Raw genomic sequence first — 25,526 nt, forward strand, 5'->3', positions numbered from 1 at the left:
GCAGCCTGGAATGGTTTTTCAAGTGCAGCTAAACTTAGCATGTTAGTAAACGTGCCACAATTAACAATAATGCATTGCACCTGTGCAGCTGACCTGCGGAACCTGGGTGTGGAGAATATAATTATAATACCTTGTTAAAGTGACCATTATGTTAAATTTTGCATTTGTAGTTAGTTATACTGTAATTTAACAACATAATAACCAGCGCAGATAGATAAAGAGACATTCATGGATTTATATTTAACTCTTATTGTGCCGATCCCGAACTAGTTCGGCTTTATTTGGACCTTATTAACGTTCGGGGTGCCGATCCCGAACTAGTTCGGCTTTTAAAAAAAAGAGGCCTTACCGAAGCACCGGGCTAAATTTTCGAGCCGGGCCGCCGGCCGTCATCTGTTTACACGGCCCGCGAGAGCGTCGCGCCGCCGATATTTACCATCCAATCCAATGCAATCCATGATCTTTAGAGCTCATTTTCTCTGTTCCATGCATATCCATGAGGTGTGCAAGCTTCTAAAATGCTTGGTAGCCAATAGCTAACTTCAAGCTAACTTCATCCTGTTCCTGTTCATGACACAAAGGAAAGTGTTCAGGCGCGTCATGGCTGCGCACGGCTTGCGCATACAGCGCTTTTCTATGGTGGATTCTATGGCCATTGGGCGCCCTCTAGTGGTGATTCTGGGCACTGTATGAGTTAGACCCCGGGCACTTTCCGCCTGGCGTCCCTATTTTAAGTCCATTATAGGAGGAAATAGTGAAAACAGCTCATAGTCATCTTAACAAGAAGATATGCAGTATAATACAGAGCCTACGGCGTTAACGTTTGCTTTGATGTTTGCAGCTGTGTGGTTAAAGGACAACTTTGTTTTTTTACAACAAGGGTTCATATTTTAGATTGTAATTGAAGAAAAGAAAAAATGAGTGTTGTGTTGTGCCCGGGTAGCTCAGTCGGTAGAGCTCTCGCCTGTGAACCGCAAGGTCATGGGTTCGATTCTGGGCACCGCCAACTCAGCGTATGAGTAGCATGGCTTGGCAAGTCGTGCGGCAAGTACTGGGAGCTGATGGTAGGTGTGGCGCTCCACCTCAGCAGTCCATCTCCCAGGGGTCTAGCGCATTGTAACGGGGACAGACTCCCGCGTGTTACCAGCTGATACCGACAATAAGCCACTCCCGACCTACTTCATCTTAAATTTCAGTAAGTCCAAACGTCAGTCAAATTCATCAAGCAGTGTGTATATCCCATTTTGTGCTTATCCACAGGTGTATGTCATGATGAATTTGGACGTAAATTTAAGTGCAAAAACAAGGGTAAAAACGAGAGAGCAGCTTCCATAGTACTTATGGCTGGACCATATATGGTAGAGAGAGCATGACTAAGCACTTTCTGCTCTGGGAACCCATTCACACCATAGGCTACTAGAAATTAATCACAACTTAAACTTGGTTATGCTGTGTTGTATGTTGAACTTAATTGTGTCTTGTCAAAAAAAAAAAGAAAAAAAAGAAAGAGAGAAAAAAAAGAATAGGCTGCCTATTTTTTCTTCTCTATAGATCGGCACATTTACAAGGCTACGATTAGTCCTCAATCACAAAATAATAAACATGGGATGGATATTATAATCCTTTTCTACTGAACATTGCCAAAAAGATAATGTTGAAGGAATATACAGTATGAGCTGTGACACACGCTGCTTTCCGATATGGACCAGACCAGGTCGCAAGCTTTATTATTTATTTATATTATACTGAGGGGAAATTCTTTTTTTGAATTAATATTTCAACACTGTCCTGTAAAGCCACCAGTATCCTTATCAGACCGAAGGTAAGACTTATTTTGCTTTTGTGTGTAGCATTATGTGTTGATGTGATCAATAGGCCAACAGTAGCCTAGTCTATTATAAATTAAAGCCTAATCAGTGGAGGGTCGCCACGCCCCCCATCTTCTCGCCGGCAGACGGAACTTGAACTTGGACTTGCTGCATATTAAAACTTCAACTTGTCTCGTCAAAAAACAGAGGAAAAAAAGGAAAGAAAAACATATCGGTGTCACATTGACAACATAGGATATGAATTAAAACTGTTCTGATCCCGCAGATTGCAAAATGGATGCTAACGTAATGTTGACTATAATAGAATAAAGTGGTTTACAAGGTTCATCCATCACGGAATAATAGGCTACACTAAAAATGATGTGGAAATATCCACAAAGTGAAACGCTGCTATTCTTCATCAGAGGTAAGAATATAGGCTAGTGGCAAATACAGTATAGGCCTAGGTAGTGTAGTGGGTCTCAACCAGTGGTCCAGGGACCACAGTGCTGTGCTGGGGTTTACAAGTGTTCTGGTCTCCTGCTAAATGAAGGAGATTTGGTAACCAAACAGACCCTTGGGCCTTTATAGATCCTTAACTCTTTAAAATGAAACCAAATGGACGAGTGCGGGCAGTCATCATGCGGTGCATGAGTGGTCCCCCATCGGCGGGTCCATTTGGTTACAAACTCAGTGACAGCTAATCCACGACTGAATATGTAATTGTTTGACAATTGACATATTCTTTAATTTTTTAAATACATGTGTTGGCACATGTTGGGCAGAATGGACTAATACATATTTTATTTGATGTTTGGCACAATTTAAAATTGATTTTGCATGAAGAAAAAAGCATTCTAAATATGCACCGCGGGCTGATGGCTTATTTACCAACCGAAAAAAGCATCCTAAATATATGCAAAGATTTACACCATGGTCGGAGGTGGTGTATTTTCCATCGTATTTCCAGCACAAATCCAAGACCAAAACACATTGATGAATTTGACCCCGAACTTGAGAATCGTCCTAAATGCCGGTAAGATCAAAATATGATCTTATATTGATCTTAAGTGCTTGATGAATGAGGCCCATTGTGTCTAAAAATACATATTTAGCCACTTGTACACATGCCCCCACCCACTGAAATCATAATTATTATTGTTATTATTATTAGAGATGTTACCGATCAATCGGCAATGGATCGGATCGGGCCGATCAAAGCGTGATCGGCGATAATCGGTGGTTTAGATCAAAAGGTAAATTCACCGATCCGATCCGATCGGTGCATCTGATCAACCAGCCGTTCAGTATGCCCACTTGAGGCCATTTTGGGGTATTGATTTCCACAGTGCTGAAGGAATAATTAGTTACTGCTATGATAATAAATACATAGTAATGCTGGTAAATAACTATAAGGCAAATATATAAATGAATTCATGAGTGAATTAATTAATTAATGTTTAAACATTAACATTTAGAAAATATAAATAATATATAAATAATAACTTCGGTATCGGTATCGGGTGATCAAACTTTTGTGATCGGTGCTCGGTGATCGGTTCCAAAAAACCTGATCGGACCATCCCTAATTATTATTAAAATCGCTAAAACATTTTAACACTCATCTTTTATTTTCTCTAATTACAATCTAAAATCTGAACCCATGTTGTAAAAAAACCAAAAACAAAGCTGTCCTTTAAGTAATTGCCTCCATTTAGACAACCCAAACATTTATTTTATTGATTGTGACTGTAAATTACATGATATACAGTATATACATTGTCCAGCAAGTAGTGGCACTGCAATGACTAAGACTAGAGAGCCTTGTGTGTTGCTAGGTAACAAGAAGAGTGAGTGTGGGCTGTCAGAATGAAATTGATTTCTCTCCCCTTTTTTTCTTTTTCTTTTAATAAGGCATGTTTGAAGCCTTTAAGTAAGAGTACTATGAAGAAGAATGCTATCTGGATTCCATCAAAGGAAACAATAGGACTAAATGTAGGCCTATCCAATATAAAAAAGTGCCCTTTTTGGTCTGAACTTGTATGTTCAAGATTCAAGATAGTTACATCTTATGTACGAGTACACACATTTGATATACTTTGGGCAATGACAATAACAAAGAACGAATCAATCAAGGATGGCAGTAATAAGTAGAAGGTATCGTGTGCATGGCAATAGTGGAAAGTAAACCACTACATTTACTCAAGTACTGTACTTGAGTCATTTTGAGGTACATTTACATCACTTGAGTAATTCCGTTTTGATATTGCGAGTACTTCTTCCACCACTGGTGCATAGGGTCTACTTCAAAATATAATAATTCTAAATATTATGTGTACGTGCGTACTTCAAAGTATGTCACTATGTGTGTGTGTGTAGGTACCTATTTACATGCATATTGTCTTGTCTTTGACGGGTGGAAACCTTGTATGTCCAAAACCATTCCTTTTGTATTTATCATTCGAGAAATCGCACCGCGAGGCATTGTGTGCTTGTAGATCTGTTATGTTCACTAGTTTTGTGTGACAGTCTTGTACTGATGAGATATGATGAGACAGGGCTTTAATTTACGTGAAAAAAAAAAACATGCAAATTTGAAAATTGGAGATACAAGGTTTCTACTGGACACTGATGATATGGACTGTATGTCGGATCTGATACTCCTCTGCTAACAACATGGTGCAGTCTCACCACTAGCAGCCTTGTTTATTTCAGCCCGAGGCTTCCAAACTGACTTGTGTTACAAATGAGAGATGCATCAATCAATACAATATATACCTACCCACGGTATAGATTCTGTTACATGGTTAGTTGTGGGTGCTCCTTCCATGAATGATAGATATTCTGTAAACTTGAAGTTGGCAACTCGCACTGCGCTTAACGTGTCCATGGTTATGTAAACTTGTACTAGTAAGACGCCTCAGGGCGACATCTTGGCCATCTGGCCAGTGATGTATATCTGACCAGTTACCCATATATGGAGATCCCTGCATGATAGTCAACAATGTGATGTCAGAACATGCCCATATATGGGCATTACCAAATATGGGCATTCCCAGATATGCCCTTAATATTGATGACATCGGGACAGGGATCTCCATATATGGGCATAAAACGGACAAGGACATCATTAATTTGCAAGTGTGACTCGTGATGACATCAGTGATCTCCATAAATGGTCATAAAAGGGACATTAAGCCAGGGTGTGATGTCAGAGCGGCAAACCCATTCTGTTAAGAGTGGTTGCCATGACATCACAGTGACATCAGAGCATGACAAAACCCAGCGACAAAACCCATAGAACCACAGTGTGCATACACGTCTACACGTACGTCTACACGGACACGGACAAGCTGTGACATTCCTCATGGTAAACTGCAACCTTCCGTCGCAATTAATTTGGTTGCCGGAAACATAGCTTTTTCCTGAACGACCTCTTGTTCCCAAAGGTTTTAGAGGAATGAGGTTCTGCTGCGATCCAAACGGGTGACTTACAACCAATTTATCAGGCGTAAGGTCGTTGCAAAGTGCTGGGAGCAGACAAGGCCATTCCCTCTATACCGCTCAGAGAGCAGACAAGGCCATTCCCTCTATACCGCTCAGAGAGCAGACAAGGCCATTCCCTCTATACCGCTCAGAGAGGAGACAAGGCCATTCCCTCTATACCGCTCAGAGAGCAGCAAGGTACAACACATAAACATTATACAACAAAGAACATCGTCAGGAAGAAGACACAGTCGTGACACGAAAAGTGAAAACAAAAAAAATTAGGAGGAGGAGAGGGTAAAAAACCTAAATCAGCCCAAACCCCAAAAGAGGAAGAGGTAAGATGCTTTTAACCCCATGAGGCATCCCAATTCTGGGCATGTGAAAACATGCAAACATTCGTCTATCGTCTATTTTTGGTGTAGAGCAGGGGTCTTCAACAGGGGGTCCGCGACCCCTAGGGGGTCCGCGGAGGTACTGCAGGGGGTCCGCGAAATTATTGCTTAAAAAAAAAAAAAAAAAAAAAAAGATTTCAAAAAATGTTTTTTTTTTTTCACATTTATTTAAAAAATAAATCATGATTCTATCCATTTTGAATAGCTTGAATACATGATTACTATGCAATTGACATATTGTTGATAGTATTGACATTTGTTCTCAGTTAATAAGTAGTATGTTTAGAAATGGTTGTGGTACGGCCCACCCTGCTCGCAGTAACTTGAACATGTTTAAAATAAAAAATATGTCGTAGCCCCGACCCCCCCCACCCTACGAGGTGGTAGGGGGTCCCTGCTCCATCTCCCCATCAGTTTGGGGGTCCCCGGCCTGAAAACGTTGAAGACCCCTGGTGTAGAGGGAATAAAAGAGCATGTATGGACCCCTGGGGCACAGCAGTCAACAAAGTCCAGTACATATAGTAGGGTTTAAGTGGGTGAAGGGAAATCCCACCCTTCAGATACGTAAAAGAATATATCGTCGTCGTCGGATGAAAACCTTGTATGTCCAAAAGCGTTCGTTTTGCTTTTTTCACTACTTTTGTGCGACGGCCTTGTGTGATGAAGCAGGGCTTTACTTTGCAAAAGAACGTACACATTTGAAACTTGGAGATACGAGGTTTCCACCCGACAACGACGATATACTGACTGTATATACCCCATGTTTCCTGTGTACATTCCATAGAGCTGGTGATCATTTTGAAACATTGGGGGAATACACTGAAGACCTTTTGTTACACTATATATATATATATATATTGACAATTTTGTCGAACAAATTAAAACTGTACTAAAAATGTTAGGGAGGGACCGGTGGAGAAGAGATCCAGTTTGTTTGGTTGCACTCTGGTGTTGTGCTCTGAAAATAGCAGATCTGCAAGCTTGCAGATTGGTTCTTTTCAGCATGCAACCATGTGTAAAATCAGGCATTACGTTGCAATTAAGGCCCAACAAAATACATTTTTGTTCAACTGAAGATTTAGTCAACTAATCATATATTTAGTCAACTAAAACTAGACAAACTAAAACATGGCAGATGACTAAAATATGACTAAAACTAAATTAAAGTTGTATTCAAAAGACTGAATCAAAATCTGCTGCCAAACTGACACTGTTGGAGAGTAGCTTACCCCAGGGGTTCCCAAACCTTTTTGTCTCAGGGCACCCCAGAAATATTTTTTTTAATCCGAGGCACCCCTACATTATAATTTTCACTCCCAGCACCTTATACGTATAGCATATCGTCGTTGTCGGGTGGAAACCTTATATGTCCAAAACCGTTCGTTTTGTATTTATCATCTATAAAATGTACTACCGTAATTGCTGGACTATAAGCCGCACCTGACTATAAGCCGCAGGTGTCCCTCCTGCTTCCCGCTAGAGTGCCCCTGGTGGCCGTTAGCTGTACAAATCTATATATAAATCCTTGTTAAAGACCATTGTAAAACGAACTTACTGGCCGTTAGCTGTAAAACATCTTTATATAAGCCGCACCGTTGTATAAGCCGCAGGGTTTAAAACATGGGAAAAAGGCAGCGGCTTATAGTCCGGCAATTACGGTAAACTAGTGAAAACAGCAGATCTACAAGATCTGTAGATCGGCTGTTTTCACTAGTTTTGTGCGACAGTCTTGTATGATGAAGCAGGGCTTTGCTTTACCAAAAGACGTACACATTTGAAACTTGGAGATACGAGGTTTCTGCCCGACAGTGACGATATTTTAGTGATTATGTTGCGAGGAAAATGTTGAGAATAGGGATTTTGGTTAGAACCGACTGAAAATAACTTTGTACTTCAAGTTTAAAATGATACTAAATATTTTTTCAAGTCTCCAAATAAATTCCAAATATTATCAAATGATCTCGCGGCACGGCGGCACCCCTGGACTGCCGTCGCGGCACCCCAGGGTGCCCCGGCCGTCACCCACTTTGAAAACCCCTGGCTTACCCCATCCGAGACAGAGGAAGCGCTTGCGGATCAGCCTGGTCCGGACCTTCCCTGTGACGGCCATGTAGGACTGCCAGGCCTCGGTGAGGACCCAGCAGAACGACGCCAGGAAGAAGAAGTGGAGGAAGGCGGTGGTCATGGTGCACACGTGCTGTTGAGGACATGGAAGAAAACACACACTTCATTAGTGGGGTTTGTTTCCTACAGGGCAACCAGACTAGAGTTCTTAGTTTCATCTGGAGCAGTGGTCCTCAAACATTGGGAATTTGAAGGTCTCCCTTTAACTTTGGATCGTGTACAAATGGAACCAAATGGACCCGTGAGGGTCCATTTGGTTCCATTTGTACATGTTCAAAGTTACAGACTTGTAAGGGTCAATTTAGACCCCCATAAAGGAACCTAGAGAGTCCCTGAAATCCACTTTGAGAACCGCTGATTCTAGAGGATTGGTCAAGCTTCACATGGCATCACAATATGATAGGCAACCACACTTGCAATTTCCCAGAATCCCACCTTTCTAGTTACTTGCGCCAGCAGAGCGCGATGGGTACTGCGTGCGGCTGCGTACGTACGTACATATGTACAGTACCTACTGTACATATGTACGGTAGGTACTGTACATATGTACAGTAGGTATGTCGGTGTCTGCCCGTGTTTAACCCCGTAGCCCAATCAGGGACCAGCCTTTCTGGCAACGTCATCATAAACAGCCAATGAGGGATCAGCATTCCTGGTGATGCCAGTGGTGAGCGCACCTCATGGTGCGCTCTGCTGGCGCACAAGTACTTGTGCACATGACGCAAGTTGGCACCTCGACAGAGTGCAGTTCTAGTTATTGTTGTAACTGCCTGTTACGTGTCCCTGGTTTGACGCTTGGGCCAGGTGGACTATTTGCTGCATGTCACTCCCTAACGTTCTCCTCATTTCCTGTCTATCTCCCCTGTACTTGCAGGGTTAACCCTGCAAGGCCCAGCGTAGCTTTTTGGCAACACATTTTTTAAAAATGTTTTATAATTAGTTTTACTGTTATTTTTTCACATTAACATCACCATTAAATCCTGTTGTTTAGTATTACAATGCCATTGGCCACGATATTTGCATATAAATACCACACACCACTTAAAGATCTCTGGAGTCCAGAGTCTTGACGAACAACATCTCACTTTTTCACTGAAGCTATTCCTCACAAAAACATAAGTAAAATGCCTGTAATATTTCTTTTGGTGATCATTAGAAAGTCTAGAACATGTATGTTATTATTGTGAGAAATATCCCCAAAATGCAAATTAGAGCATGATTTATGATTCATGGCTATAAAACCTTACAAAAACATTATTATTTTTTAAACATTACATTTTGCTCTGATTAGGTCTCCTACAACACCATCTGATTTAAAAAAAAATGGCAAGTAGAAATTAATTCGGGTCTTGCACACACACAAAAACAAGGTCTTAAAAAACTAGACTAGGTCAACCTGGTTGTGCCAGACCTGTCATCATCATTTATGACATCATGCCTTTTGTAGGCATGTCATCATCATGTCATCATCATATATACCCTTTATATAGAAAACCCGGACAGACCGACATTTGCTTATGTAGGCCTACCCATTTCATGGGTCTGGCAAAAAGAATATAAGAAAATAATCTTGTTTCTAGCACACATGGGCAACATGTGGTCTATAGTATACTGTAGGTGGGAAGTTAGCAGTGGAAAAACAGAAACCTGCTGAGCGTTGAATAGTCATCGTTACACGTTCTCTCTTCTAGCCAGTGAGATGATCTGGAGAAAATATATTATTTATGGTTTTGCACTCCCTCAAGGACCCCTGGGGGGTCCCTCCCGGATCCATAGATCAATAGGAAAATGGAAACGCAGGTAATCTATGACTCTACATGCATAGATTGTAGAGAACGTACATCTGTGTCATTATGGCACGTCACACGGTAAACCGCTGAGCGTTCGTTCAAGTGAGAGTGAACAAATGGTCCCCGAGGGGTCATTTACATGCTCGCAGGATCACATTAACACTCAGGATTTTACTGCGTAGGCTGAGTAATTAACACACACACACACACACACACACACACACACACACACACACACACACACACACACACACACCGACTCCCGCAGAGTCCACTGACTGATATGTTGCTTAATGAACGAGAGGCCCTTTGCAAATACTGTGTGTGTGTGTGTGTGTGTGTGTGTGTGTGTGTGTGTGTGTGCGTGTGCGTGTGGGTAGTACGTGCGTGATGTGCATTCCATTATTCTCAAGCTTATACTGTTTTTCTTCAGCCTTTCATTGGTTATGTCATATGAACAACCTGTCTACTCTTAAAGGCCAACTTTAGTTTGTTTTACAACAAGGGTTCATATTTTTAGATAGTCATTAGCGAAAAGAAAAGATGAGTGTTAAAATGTTTTCATGTGATTTTAACGATTTCGAATGCCGTTTTGGGGACATGCATGCAAGTAGACACAATAAGCCCATTCCCAAGATGCACCGCAATCTTTCATGGGCAGATGTGACTTATGGGGGCTGGTGTAAATAGTAACAAAGAAATTGACGGCTTATTGTGTCTAAAATCACATATTTAGCCACTTGTACACATGCCCCTAACCACTGAAATCCATCCATCCATCGCTTAAACAATAGAAAGAAGTAAATGAAAACATTTCAATATGCCGATCCCGCGATGTCTCGCGAAATATTAAAAGGTGTCCACAGTGCTGATCGCGGGATGACTCGCGAAATATACTGTATATACAGTAAAGCTGGCACTGGTTACCTTCGATCCGGTGAAAAACCCTAGCACGGGTGAAGTCGCCGATTCATCATCATCGCCTATCCTATCCACGTGCACACAATAGTGATCCCATCCATAGAAGCCAACGGTCTTTCTCAGCTTTACAGTCCATTTTCACCAAAAAACACTTTTGATGCCAAGGATGGCATTGGATTCTTGCTAAAATAGCACAAGCATGGAGGCATCCATCTTAGATCATTGTTTACGCTCGGGACCGGAACAGTCACGGGTGAATCTTGAACATCGTCAAGTGGGAATTGTGAGCTCGATCTACTTCCGGCCTTGAAAATAAGAGAGTGGCCGCGAATGGAGAACACGACCGGCACTTTGGACAATTAACCCTTTCATGTCGGCGGCATGAAATCGGTTAACACTCATCTTTTCTTTTCTCTAATTACAATATCAAATATGAACCCTTGTTGTAAAAAAAACAAAGTTGTCCTTTAATACTGTAGCAGCAGTTTGATGCAAAAACAATGGTCAGATTTGAACCACAAGGCTATGTATGCAGGAGCAGCAGTAGCAATAATACTAAGGATCCCAGCCGGGGCTAAGCTGACACAAACATTCCTCCTGCACTAGACCTCATTGGTATGCCAGGGATAGTCTACCTGGAGGCATGTAAGTCAAGGTCACCTGTTTTACACAGAGCGCCAGGATGCACACCACAACGCGGCTCCACTGGTCTAGAAGGCAGAAATTAGGCCTCGATCAGACTGTCACTGCAGGCAAACATCTGATGTTTTCTCTTAACAGTTGAAAAATAGCAGATATACAAGCTCACAGCGCGACACCGAGTGCCGCGCTGCGAGCTTGTAGATCTGCTATTTTTGAAAAAGTCTTGAAAATGTGTGCACATCTTTGAATATATGTATTTTTAGAGTGAACATTTGTAACTCAGATTTAGCTTCTGGGTGGTCCTAGGAATGAATATCTTTTTACAGGGGTCTTTCACATGAAAAGGTTTGAGCACCACTGACATAGCAGTCTCTCAAGAACAGACCAACTGAGCTTCAGTTCAAGTGAAAAGGACCTTTTCTTTGACGATGGCTAAGTCAGATTGCTGACATAAAAACATAGGTTTTTCAAAAAACCTAATTAGAAGGATTCAAAAGACAGTTATAGAATCGGGTCAAAATTCGAATTTTCACGATTAAAAAAGAAATTGCAGATCTACAAGCTCGCAGCGCGGCACTCGGTGCCGCGCTGTGAGCTTGTATATCTGCTATTTTTCAATAGTTAAAGCAGTCATTAATCCTAGGCCTAAATGGGTTAATCCGATCTCTACGACTGACTGACTGACTGACTGACTGTCCACACTGTTATTTGCAAGAGAACAGGTTGGATGTGTGCATTCAGACGGTGCCAAAAATAGCAGTGTCTATATAACAGTGCAGTGTTGTTTTTGACAGCACATTTTGATTTAGTTTTAGTCATAGTCTTTTGAATAAAATGTCATTTAGTTTTAGTCATAATTTAGTCACCTGAAATGTTTTAGTTTTAGTCTAATTTCAGTCGACTAAATATCATAAGATTTTAGGCGACTAAATCTACAGTTTATTTAGTCAACTAAAATGTATTTTGGCAGGCCTTGATGGCATCGTAATGACTGATTTTACACTTGGTTGCGTGCTGAAAATAGCCGATCTACAAGCTCACAACGCGTCGCGACGCGTTGTGAGCTTGTAGATCTGCTATTTTCAGCACCTGAGAGCAACCAAACATAAAATTCCTCTCCTCTCTAGTCTAAAAACTAGACTAAAACATTAGGGAGGGACTAGCCTCCCTAATGTTTTAGTCTAGTTTTTATTTTGTTGACGAAATTGTCAATATATTTAGTCTTAGTTTTAGTCACCACAGCTTCAACGATGTGACAGTGTTTCTCAAACTTTCACATTTCGAGGTCTCCCCTTTAACACCTTCTAAGCCACGGGGAGCCCCTTAATGTTAAAACCGTACTATATCGCACATCCCCCCAGGGACTCTCAGCCACGTCGTACATTACAGTTTACAGTTTACAGTTTAGGCATTTAGCAGACGCTTTTAATCCAAAGCGACTTACAATAAGCAGATAACATCACAATAATAAACAAGATAATATGTCAGTACATCATCAACAATATAACAAATGCAAATGGATATCTATCTAGAAAAAACACAATATAATCAAAGTTCTGAAAAAACCTAAAAAACAAAAACAAATGCTAACTAGCTTCATGTATTCATTGATTCTTTTTCTGTAGTGCTAAGGGTTTAGGTGGAGTCTGAAAAGGTGAGTCTTCAGTCCACGGCGAAAGCTAGCGAGTGAGTCCGTTGTTCTACATTCCCGGACTTTGTCTTTAAAACCGGAATAAAAGCTTTTGATCCGAAAATCGGCGATCGTCTAACCTTCCCTAGTCACCACTCGTGCACTGATAGCTCATGCAGACCGTGCATGAAGCAGAGGTGACGTCAGCGCCTCTCCTTCTCCAAGGCTACTCCCAGCCATCCGTTTGCTGTCTGCACACTCGAGCTCCTACAGCAGCCATGCTTGGGGCTATGCTAGCGAAACTTTTCAGTTCTGTTCTTCAGTCACACATGGACTATTTGCGGGGACATTTACGTGAAAGGATCGCGCACGCGAAACGCACGGGGACATCGACGATCGGCCAAAACCCCCATTCTATCCCAACGGAAATCCAGAAAATCATGGTGAGTTACTGGCCTGGGGAAAAAAAGAAAAGAAAAAACAGCGGCGCTGTTCAAGATGGAGGGGCTGCGGGGTCATGTTTATAAACATAATATTATGTCTCAGATCACAATACAATAATAGAAATGTCACGGCTAATCTACCAACCACCATTCTATTTCGGACGTCAAGGTGTTAAGGTCTTTGTACACTGCTGCGTTTTGGCCGAATATTGGAGCGAATTTTGGAGCATGTAAATTAAAGAAATCTACCTCCCTCCCGTTTGCAACTGCTGCCCGTTTCATATTTATTTTTGGACCAGGGTTGATTTTCTTTCTCCGATTTTCGCAACTGTCTCCACTGGATCTCCTCTCTCTCTCCTTGGCCAGAAAAAGGTTTTTGCGGATTTAAAAATTTCGCAGTGTGCAACCAGCTTAACTCTGACACTGTGTACAAATGAAACGGGTTCATTTGGTTCCATTTGTACACTGTCAGAGTTACAGGCTTGTATGGGTCAATTTAGACCCCCCCTAAAGGAACCCACAGAGTCCCTGGAATCCACTTTGAGAACCACTGACCTATAAGCTCAAAATACAACAGTGCCCAGGCCTCTGAACTCTGATTTGAATCGCAAGTCAATGCACCACCTATATCAATGTGGTTCAAAGATTTCACTGAAATCAGTTTGCATGTGTTGATCAAACCAATCGGAATCCAGACTGGATAGGCCCAAAAATCCGATTTGCGCCGACAGTGTGCGAACTTAGCTTTAGAGCAGGGGTTTTCAAAGTGGGTGACGGGGCACCCTGGGGTGCCGCGACGGCAGTCCTGGGGTGCCGCGAGATAATTTGATAATATTTGGAATGTATTTGGGTATTTAGTATCATTTTAAACTTGAAGTACAAAGTTATTTTCAGTCAGTTCTAACCAGAATGGCTATTATCTCAACGTGTTCCCCTATCGTCACTGTCGTCATCTGCTGTTTTCACTAGTTTAGTACATTTTATAGATGATAAATACAAAACGAACGGTTTTGGACATACAAGGTTTCCACCCGACAACGACAATATGCTATAAATATAAGGTGCTGGGAGTTAAAATTATAATGTAGGGGTGCCTCGGATTAAAACAAATATTTTTGGGGTGCCCTGAGACGAAAACGTTTGGGAACCCCTGCTTTAGAGGCAGTGCTTCTTGGATTGACAGCAGCGGAGCACAGTGTTGCCACGCTTCAGGTTGCTTGTCTGTTGGCTTTCCCCACGGAAGGAAAAGCATCTCCGGGTGTAAGTGTTTAAAAGGGGGATTTATTTGGAAATTGAAAAAGAACTATCCTTAAGAGTCACGTCAAGTGTTGCGCTGACATTTGTAAGAAGAGATTAAGCCGTGTGAGTTCGGGGCCTCTGATGATGTTCAGTCAGTGTGAAGCTGTGGTAATCTGCACAAAGAGGTAACAATGGGAGTGTACTGTTAACCGCTCATGTATTCAGCTCCTGTTTTTACTTATGTTGGATTACCCACATGTGGATTTTTGTCTGTATGCTTGCTAACCACTTTCCTATGTCGATTTACCGTGTGGATTCTATCTGTGGTTTTGACCATAATTATGCAGACTGCCTTCCTATATGTGGACTCACCGATGCGTTTTTGAACCGTATGTTAATATGTACATACCGGTACCTGCTGCTTTTCTATGCTGTGTGCATGGTATAAATGTACATGTCTTAGGAGTAAGCCATCTACCATGAGAGGGAGTGTGTTGTTGGCTGGGTTGTTTGGCACTCGGCTTCGCCTCGTGCCACAACCCTGAAACAGTGGTAAATAAACCAACAACCCACGACCCTCTCATGGTAAATTGCTTTTCTACCACTTCTACCATATAAATGAAAGAAAACACAGTTGTAACTTGTAAAGGATCTTGGAAATGTTACAACTGCAACACAACAGTGGGCGGGGTCCATGAGCCAACTCAAGGTTGTTGACTGATTTACCACTGTTTTAAGCCATTCAGAATCCAGTATCTGAACATGTGACCACAAAAAGTGGTAGAATTCTCTTTAGACCTGTTCATTTCCTAGGTTTTCTACTTGCTCTCCCTTTCTCTGTCCCCTCCCCCCCTTTCCTGAAGACTAATACAAAGACTGAAACTATGAGGAAAAATGTCTGTTGACTTTTTCACTGACGAAAACTAAATAAAAACAGAATAAAAACTAAGCTATGACTAAAACTAAGACTAAATATTAGACAATTTCGTCGACAAATAAAAACTAGACCACATTTTTTAAGGAGGGACTAGTGGAGAAGATATCCTGTAGAACTAATACAAATCATTTTATGTTTGGTTGCGCTCGGGTGTTCTGAAAAAAAAAAAAAAAAAAAAAAAAAAAACGCTGAGGGGCTGCAATTGTAAAATCAATAGAAGTCGGGGGGCCACAAGAATACAACAGAAATGAACAAATGTTCATGGTTAAGCGTTTGGCAGTTTGTTGTGTGCTACTGTATACACTATGTCCGATAAGACAACATGTATGTCCAATATGGTAACTTATTAGTGCCTGCTTCATACTGCATTCAGGCAGTATGAAGCATGTTTCCTGTGCCAGTCCTTTGTAGTGCACAGGCTTAGATTTTGATATTAAGAAGAGGAAGTAGATCTTTATTTCATTATGTTCTGTATGTGGTCATTGGCATAGAAGTGTCTTTGCGGGAAGAGTATTTGAGGCAGGCTAGCAAGGTGGTTCGCGTGAAAGGTTTTTGCTTTTGTTTTGAGCACCCGACTGACAGAGGCACAAGATGTGCTCAGGGACACACATCGACATTGCTACCCTGGCCTGGAATCGAACCTGGGACAACCAGGGGCTCTGGTTCCCCAGGCAGGCTCCCTAACTATTCAGCTAAGCCAAAGCTATGGACCAAATCCAGAATTATTTCTTTGGTGTAAATGGACAAAATCCAGAGATTGTTTCAAATGATGGATGAAGTGCACTCTATATCGTGTCTGTTTCCAAGTTACCATGGTGAAAAAAGAAATGGCAGAACATTCAAAATCCTGTACAACCAACCATCCAATAATAATTTGTTATTGCCAGACCCATGAAATGGGTAGGCCTACATAAGCAAATGTCGGTCTGTCTGTCCGGGTTTTCTATATAAAGGGTATATATGATGATGACATGATGATGACATGCCTACAAAAGGCATGATGTCATAAATGATGATGACAGACAGGGGGTCTGGCACAACCAGGTTGACCTGGTCTAGTTTTTACATTGGGATGTGGAATGTTCCCCAAGGGGCCACAAGAAAGCTCCACTGGGGCCGAATTCGACCCGCGGGCCGCCAGTTGAATATCACTGCCATACAGTGTGAGATCTCCCATTACAAATAACATGTGCATGCAATCCCATGGAGAAAAAACATAGAAAACCCAGCCTGTACACTTCTGTAACGTAGCAAGGGTTCATGGGATATGAGAATCCCTCAGTACCTCCATGAAAAACACATGAAATGGTGTTTACCTACAGTGAGTATGGGTATTAACCCATTTAGGCCGAGAATTATTGAATGCTTTAACCAGTGAAAAATAGCAGATATACAAGCTCACAGCGCCGCACCGAGTGCCGCGCTGCGAGCTTGTAGATCTGCTATTTTTGAAAAAGTCGTGAAAATGTGTGCAAATCTTTGAATATAATGTATTTTCAAAGCGAACGTTTGTAACTCAAATTTTGCTTCTGGGTGGTCCCTGGAACTAAATATTTTGAGATGGGGTCCGTGGTCATTTTGGGGGTCCTTCACATGAAAAAGGTTTGAGTTTGACATAGTAGTCTCTCAAGAACAGACTAACTGAGCTCCATTTAAGTGAAAAGGACCTTTTCTTTGACGATGGCTGGCCAGATTGCTGACACAGAAAACACAGATTTTTCAAAAAACCTTAGAAGGATTCAAAAGACACTTATAGAATCGGGTCAAAATTCTAATTTTCACGATTTTTCAAAAATAGCAGATCTACAAGCTCGCAGCGCGGCACTCGGTGCCGTGCTGTGAGCTTGTATATCTGCTATTTTTCAATAGTTAAAGCATAAAATAATGATACACAATACTGTGTACCCGTTCTAAATGTGTTTAATTATGCCTTCATGGATTCAGTTGGCAATGTTTTTTGTGTGCATCCGTGCATATACCCATAATTGCATAATTATGCATCACTGCTACAAGCAGCTGAGAATATGATATGATACACAAGAGGAACCAAGAACCACACAAGCAAAACATTTGATATTTAGTTGCGGAGTGTATCTGTAAACCATGTAAACCATACGGTACAGTGCTGTACAACGAGAGCCCGGTTAGTAAGTAGGCTATCGTTTATCATAATTACAGTATATCATGTTTACAATGGTCTCAGAGGCACACTCCATTCTATTGGGTTTTGTGAGGTAGTGCCGCTGACGTTGTTGAACTTGATATGTCTTGTTGCTTGTTTTCTGGGTGTACACGTTGGTGTTGTGTAGCCTGCCTCATCACCACAATTCTTTACAAGGAGTGCAGTGTTGATTTTGTCGACTAAAAAACTATGACGAAATTCTTTTTTTCACTGACAAAAACTAAATAAACACGAAATAAAAATTAAGCTGTGGTGACTAAAACTAAGACTATATTTATTGACAATTTCGTCAACAAAATAAAAACTAGACTAAAACGTTGGGGAGGGACTAGTGGAGAAGAGAGTCATTTTATGTTTGGTTGCTCTAGAATAGAATATGGTCCCGCGCCTTCGGGACGTTTTTTGTCGCGTACATCTGCACATACGTGAGATTTATCTCTGCATTTTACCCATCCTATAACAACTAGGAGCAGTGAGCAGCCATATTCGGCGCTCGGGGAGCAATTTTGGGTTAAGGTCTTGCTCAGGGACACATGGACACATTGCTGCCTGACCGGGAATCGAACCAGGGACAACCAGGGGAACTGGTTCCCCAGGCAGGCTCCCTAACCACTCAGCTATGGTCACTCTCAGGTGTTGTGTGATGAAAATAGCCGATCTACAAGCTCACAACGTGTCGCGCTGCGACGCGTTGTGAGCTCGTATTGCTCCCACCCTTTTTTCATCAAAAATAAACGTCAATATCAATCTCGATCTATAATAAATTACTTAACAATCCGTGTGATATTTACACACGCACGCACACACGTACGCACACACACACGCACACACACAGACGTGTTGTTGTGAGCTTGTACAATATTATTATTGTGAACTATTTCAGACGCACTACACCGGCACACAACAAATTATAAATTAAACATTTATGTGACCTGCAACCAAAAAAGGTTAAAATATATTAGGTTCTTGGCTTTCTAACCAATGTGGTTGGTTCCAAATGTCCTGAAAAATGTCAAATTACTGTAAATGATGTGGTGTATGAGCCAGACCCGTTGGCTCATGTGGACATTTAATTACCTTTCTGTTTGCTCATGGGAATCAGCCGTGTCACTACAAGATTATAAAACTATCCACATCCATATAACAGTGTTCACAGGGGAAAGATCCAACTGTGTGCTGATGACAAACTCCTAGCTCATTCATTGGCTTCTTTTCCACTTGTACAGTATGTCACCCTACATTTACAAGTTTTAAAAAACGTCATTTTAGTCGGATCATTTGAAAGGATGATGCAGTATATTGAAGCAGTAAGCCACAAGAGGCGAGTGGTTACCTGGTATTTTACACCGGCTGAGAGGCGTAGGGAGACACAAGGTGCAGCCGAGTGTCTCCAACCCTCTCAGCCGGTGTAAAATACAGGTAACCACATGCCTCGCGTGGCTTACTGCTTTTCTAAAATGGTTACAAAATGGCAACATGAAAAATCATAGACATGTACCAATTAAAACTGTTCTATTTCACTAATAATTGACTATAAGGTCTGCTCTGCAAGAAAGTAGTCCCCAGCTACAAGAAAGTAGTTTGCCAACAACACAGGTGCAGATAATTGGTGCACTAGCTGTGGAACACTGTGGAAAGAAATAACGCACGTGGGTTTGATATAAAATGATTCAAGGTGTGGGTTATAGTCTCATATACCACAGCAATTAAGGGAAACCAGCCAATCAGAATCAAGGAATGGAACTAGCCGTTTTAGAAAAATACATATCACGTACGGTATCATGTATTATTTACCCTGAAACACCCCGCTGCTAAGCATAATAAAGACCAGCCAAACTACGACAACACATGTCAGGTGGCAGCAGGTGGAAGCAAAGGAGCAAAGGAAATGCAGTGGCAAGCAGCAGTAAAGCTAGTGTGTAGAATGAGCGCCAGGTTGCATAAGGCCACCTTATTAGTGTCATGTTGTGTCAACGTCACCTCACTCACTGAGGCCCGAGGAGGTGTCACTCAGGTTGACTGCGTGAACTAGTTGGAAGCAGGGGCGTCAATTGGGTATGGCAGGGGTATGCAGCTGCCATACCCTGGGTCCAGGGGGGTCCAGGGGTATGCAGCTGCCATACCCTGGGTCCAGGGGGGGAAGATAAAAGTTTAGTTCTAAATGAATCCATGAATGTCTCTTTGTCCATCTGTGCGGGTTATTATGTTGGTAAATTACAGTAAAATAACTACAAATGCAAAACTTTACAAAATGGTCAATTTAACAAGGTATTATAATTATATTATAGGTATATATAATTATATATTATATGTACTTCTTAAAATAAATATATCATGCCTGTTGCTAAGGTATGGCAACATGACTGGTGTCTTGCACGCGCGCCTTCGCGCGCGTGCAAGACACCAGTCATGTTGCCATACCTTAGCCTTTTCTGAACTGACGCCACTGGTTGGAAGGCTCGCTTTAGAAGTCTCTTCTTTGTTTCACTACTTTTACTTGGCACAAAGTATGAAAGGGGTCTTCAACATGGGGTCCGGGACCCCTGGGGGGTCCTCAGAGTTTCAACAGTTGGGCCGCCAAATCTTTGTGTGATAGGATCATTCTTTTAAATTAACAACTTGAACCCTCGCATCCCTATTCTGAGGAGAACTTTAGCCAAAAATAGCAGATCGGCTATTTTCGGCAAATGAACTAAAAACGCGAATCCAAGACTGATGACAGTGCTGTCAAACAAGTCTATGAAATCGATGAAAATCTGCATCACACATTTATACAAAATGTAGAGGGGGTCCCTGCTTCATCTCTCTCTCAGCCCAGGGGTCCTTGGCCTGAAAACTTTGAAGTGGGGCATTATGTGAAGAAAAAAAAGTTCAAATATGGATGTGAGGTTTCTACCCAACAGTGCCAACATTTGCCCCGGAACAGCAAGTAAATGGTCATCCCATGACTGCACACTTTTACAGGAGAGCTAAAAAAAACGACTTCTTCTAATCAGTTTTTGGTCAAAAATGAGTTCAATTAGAAGTCAGGGCTGGGATCAATGTCTCTCAGTTACTCTTGCGACCGACTGCAATTCACCCTTTGTTAGCCTCCTGGTTGGTCCCTGACTGACTAACCAGCAGGCTCTATCTGCCTTGTCCCGCCCTGGTTCCGCCTTTTTTATGTTGAATTAGCTAAAACATATTTTTTGGAGAAATAAAAACATTTAAAAACATGCTGATTCACTATGCTGCCACTGAGCAGCTCCAATTGATTGAAACAAAGTTTGAAATTAGAATTGAGCACACAGAATAACAATATGAAGCAACTGAATTAACATGGCAGTGGATGGAATGTCCCACTGAATGTCCCACCAAGACACAGCAACCAATGGGTGTGGAGAGGGGCAGGACAATGGGTGGGACTTAACAAAGGGTGAATTGCCTGCCTCCAGCAGGAACATTTTCTGAGCTCCGGCTCCAAATGCAATGACTTCTGGGATACGGTACTCTGGAGTCTGGATAGATATTAGTGACACAAAAGCACCTTTTAGTATATCTAATTGCAATTCTTGTTCTAGAGAACAAGTCTTTTTAAATAAAAGGTTAACAATGGCCCCAAAATCAGTGCTCAAGTTTTATGTATTATGTTTTAATATGATTCAATACAATGTTGGAACAACGCCTTTTTATTAGTGGGTAAAATTGTAAATGTAATTCAATTCAAAGCATTTTTCCAATGATATATTTTGAGCGGAGAGTCTGAAAATCAATGTCCAAACTTTTCAGAAAAACAAACTTCAATAAGTTATATAAAAAACGTTTAAACTGTAGCCTAGTTCTCACCTGTGTTTTCAGAAATAAGCTTCAATAAGCTATAGTTCCAAAACTGTTGGGTAAGCAAAGTGATAACTCATTTTGTAGCTCAGATCCTCTGCTTTTAAATGAAATGAAATGACAACGGTGCAAACGTTTTCAGTGACTGTTTTGGTTCAGCCACAAACACTTCGCATAATGAGTACAAAAGTGTTTCAAAAGAACAAAGTTGATAATACCAAGATACTGTAAAAAAGTTTTTACATATGGTGTGATGTGACGCAAATATGAAGCATCTGCGTAGATTCTACATTTATGTATATCGTCGTTGTCGGGTGAAAACCGTTCGTTTTGCATTTATCATTTTAAAAATGATTTAAACTAGTGAAAACAGCCGATCTACAAGCACACAACGCCTCGTGGTGCGAGGCGTTGTGTGCTTGTAGATCTGCTGTTTTCACTACTTTCGCGCGACGGCCTTGTATGATGAAGCAGAGCTTTACTTTGCGAAAGAACATAGACATTTGACACTTGGAGATACGAGGTTTCCACCCGACAACGACGATATGAACCTTCTATCCAAAGCATACAGTAATGCTTGTGAACCGTAGAGCTGTTCAACGCAGCACATTTGGTGGGACATCGCCATTGGGCGAAAGCGCCTTCTTTTCACTTTCATCAATTAATTAATGTTGTTATCAAACAATAATTGAACATTTTTGGTACAGTAGGTCAGATAATAGTTTTTTTTCTCTCTCTCTCTCTCTCTCTCTCTCTCTCTCTCTCTCTCTCTATCTCTCTCTTCCAGCTAGGCACACATAAAGGATTTAATGTATTCTTTATCGTGACTGGCACAAAGCAATTTGTCACTTTTTTTGTATTTAAACTACAGTGTAGAAAAGACAATTTGACAATTTACGCGGTGGAAGTGACAGAAACGATGGCAGATTTCCAATGGGATCGTGCAAAGTACAGACCGTCCTTGTGATGGACGTGACGTCTCTGACGTTTCTTTTTGGGCTAACAATGGCAGATTGTCCGAGCATGTAGTCTCAGACGTGACGTATTGGTTAGGCTACTTGAGTGAAATAAAACTAAAATATTAGTTCTTCAACAATTTTGTGAAACTACAGCACATCTGCATATGATTGACGTATTGAAGTATTAATCTTGCAGCCAATACGTTCTTTTACAAGCACACAACGCCTTGCATCGCCTCGCATTGATTTGCTGTTTTCACTACTTTTGTGCGACGGCCTTGTATGATGAAGCAGGGCTTTACTTTGCGAAAGGACGTACACATTGTTTTAGTGTTTGAACTAGCCATCTTTTCCCTTTTTTACATGACATTCCTGTTTGGGGACAGGTAGGCTATATAGTATATTGTGGGGGGAAAAAAGCATCTCAATGAGAAATACAATTCGAATGTTTAATAATAGATGTATTTGATACGGTAGAATAAATGAAATACTTTGGAATTATTGCAAGTAGAAGTTTGAAAGTCAAGATGAGGGACGGCTTGGGGCGCACTTGAGAAATCAATGAAATGCCCTTGAACCAAAAGTAAATTGTGTGACAGACTCTGTGACGTGCTTCAGAGAAGTTTGAGTCGTTTCAGTTGTTTATAGAGAGAAGTCAAATAAATTACAGCCTTAGGACACAAAACTGCTCCTCTAGTTCAGTGGCGTCAGTTCAGAAGAAGGTAAGGTATGGCAACATGACTGGTGTCTTGCACGCGTGCAAGACACCAGTCATGTTGCCATAGCAACAGACATGATACATTTAGTACATTCTATTTTTTTCCCCAAAAATGTCTATGGTTTCTTGGGCTGGATATGGCAGTCTGGAACGGTTGTTCAAGTGCAGCTAAACTTGGCATAATATAGTAAACGTGCCACAATTAACAATAATGCATTGCACCTGTGCAGCTGACCTGCGGAACCTGGGAATATACTATTCTGTCAAGATGGGGAGAATAAGTGTGGAGAATATAATTGTAATACCTTGTTAAATTTTGCATTTGTAGTTATTTTAATGTAATTTAACAACATAACCAGCACAGATAGACAAAGAGACATTCATGGATTTATATTGTAAAGTAACTTGTATTCTCCCCCTCTGGACCCAGGGTATAGCAGCTGCATACCCCTGCCATACCCAATTGACGCCCCTGCTTTAATTGCAGAATCAGAACTGAAAAGTGTAATTAACCATGAATCAACTTCAGTGTGACAGGTCAGAGATTATGTTTGCTATTTAACAAACGTAATGCATGCGCATTGTAGTATCCAGGAGCAAGACCAACATCAACATAAACAAAACAATAACGCTTGCACAGTGCTAATATAATTATGCTCTCACTGTTTGTTGCGAGTTCAATGAAATGTTGAACTTGCAATAAGCAGTGGGAACGTATTAGCAGTGTGCAAACTTTGTTTTATCTAAGCTTATGTTAATGTTGCGAATGCTGCAAGAGTTGAAGGAAAAATGCTTTAATAGTGAACAATAATTCATTATCCAACTCCTATGTGAGTACGTTTATGTTTAATTAACAAACGTAGAGCATGCACTGTACTATCCACGTCCATGACAAACGGAATATCAACAATTAAACAAAGTCCACAAACTAATGATAATTATACTCCCACTGTTCATTACAAGTTCAACCATTCAGTCAGGTCTGGACACAGGCCTTATCCAAACGTTGAACTTGCAATAAACGGTGGGAGCATTACTAGCAGGGAGCAGACTTTATAGTTTTCTCTAAGCGTATGCTAATGACGAGCGAACGCTGCTAGCGGTTTAGAGTTTGAGGGAAATGCTTATAAGCACATGAACCTTTCCAAGACATCACTGCCACCTGGCCGCTGTGATAATTAAAACCCATTCAGAACGGGGTACACATTTTGTGTATCATTATTTTATGCTTTAGCTATTGAAAAATAGGAGATATACAAGCTCACAGCGCGGCACCGAGTGCCACGCTGCGAGCTTGTAGATCTGCTATTTTTGAATAATCGTGAAAATTAGAATTTTGACCAGATTCTATAAGTGTCTTTTGAATCCTTCTAAGATTTTTTGAAAAACCTATGTTTCTATGTCAGCAATCTGGCCAGCCATCGTCAAAGAAAAGGTCCTTTTCACTTAATTGGAGCTCAGTTAGTCTGTTCTTGAGAGACTACTATGTCTGAGGTTCTCAAACCTTTTCATGTGAAGGACCCCCAAAATTATATGTATTTGGCCACAGACCCCCATCTCAAAATATCTAGTTCCAGGGACCACCCAGAAGCAAAATTTGAGTTACAAACGTTCGCTTTGAAAATACATATATTCAAAGATTTGCACACATTTTCACGACTTTTTTTGAAAAATAGCAGATCTACAAGCTTGCATCGCTGTGAGCTTGTATATCTGCTATTTTCCACTGGTTTAAAGCAGTCAATAATTCGAGGCCTAAATGGGTTAAAGATGCAAATGTTGCGGAGCAGACACTGTGGAACATGTGGAGGAGAGAGACGCACATTAGTGGGCAATCTGCTGTTTACAGAATGTCACTCGCATTCGGTTTCACTATTTAAAGCCTGGATGTGAATTTCATGGCAATTTTCCTTTCGGGCACAACGTAAACAGTGCTTTTACCTTCTCTCCAAGTGAATGCATCTCAAACTCCCCGCTGTGCGCCACCACTGTCAGACTGTCACAGACGGTGTCAGTTTGCCTCAACATTATTGAACAGATCGCATGCCAAATCAATTATACATTTTGGTGGTATATAGAAGTTGTGACAGACATGTCTTGCCATTGTGGATGTTCTTCGACTACAGTACGTTGTTTACCTGCAGTATCCTAGTTTCTCTGGTATCCTACATTGGTCTCTCTGCACTCTCTACGTGTGTGACTGTTTCTCCTGTTGTTTGTTGACTAGGGCTCATGCTTACTCTGCTGACTCGCGCTGGATAAGACAGCAAGAGCCGTTGGCCGCCGCGTCCACGTCCATGGACGCGGCCGTGGACGCGTCCATGGACGCGGCCGCGAAAAAAACGTCCGTGGACGCGAGGCCGCGTCCACGGACGCAAACGGCCGGCCGTCCCGGCCGTGGACGCGGCCGTGGACGCAGACGGCCGGGGACGCGGC

General features: G+C 41.5%; 2 protein-coding genes across 2 annotated transcripts in view; one reads left to right on the forward strand and one right to left on the reverse strand.

The window, feature by feature from the left end:
* lmbrd1 (LMBR1 domain containing 1) overlaps nucleotides 1–25,526 on the forward strand; it is a 438,470-nt gene that overhangs the window by 255,198 nt on the left and 157,746 nt on the right. The window lies entirely within an intron of this gene.
* adgrb3 (adhesion G protein-coupled receptor B3) overlaps nucleotides 1–25,526 on the reverse strand; it is a gene marked incomplete at both ends in the record, with an annotated part of 382,932 nt that overhangs the window by 41,723 nt on the left and 315,683 nt on the right. The window contains one exon of the mRNA XM_080740073.1: nucleotides 7,736–7,886. Within this exon, the coding sequence (XP_080596199.1) occupies nucleotides 7,736–7,886 (151 nt within the window). The remainder of the gene's footprint in view (nucleotides 1–7,735; nucleotides 7,887–25,526) is intronic.

Source organism: Nannobrachium achirus (assembly GCF_963921795.1).
Source record: "Nannobrachium achirus genome assembly, chromosome: 13".
Classification (NCBI taxonomy): domain Eukaryota; kingdom Metazoa; phylum Chordata; class Actinopteri; order Myctophiformes; family Myctophidae; genus Nannobrachium; species Nannobrachium achirus.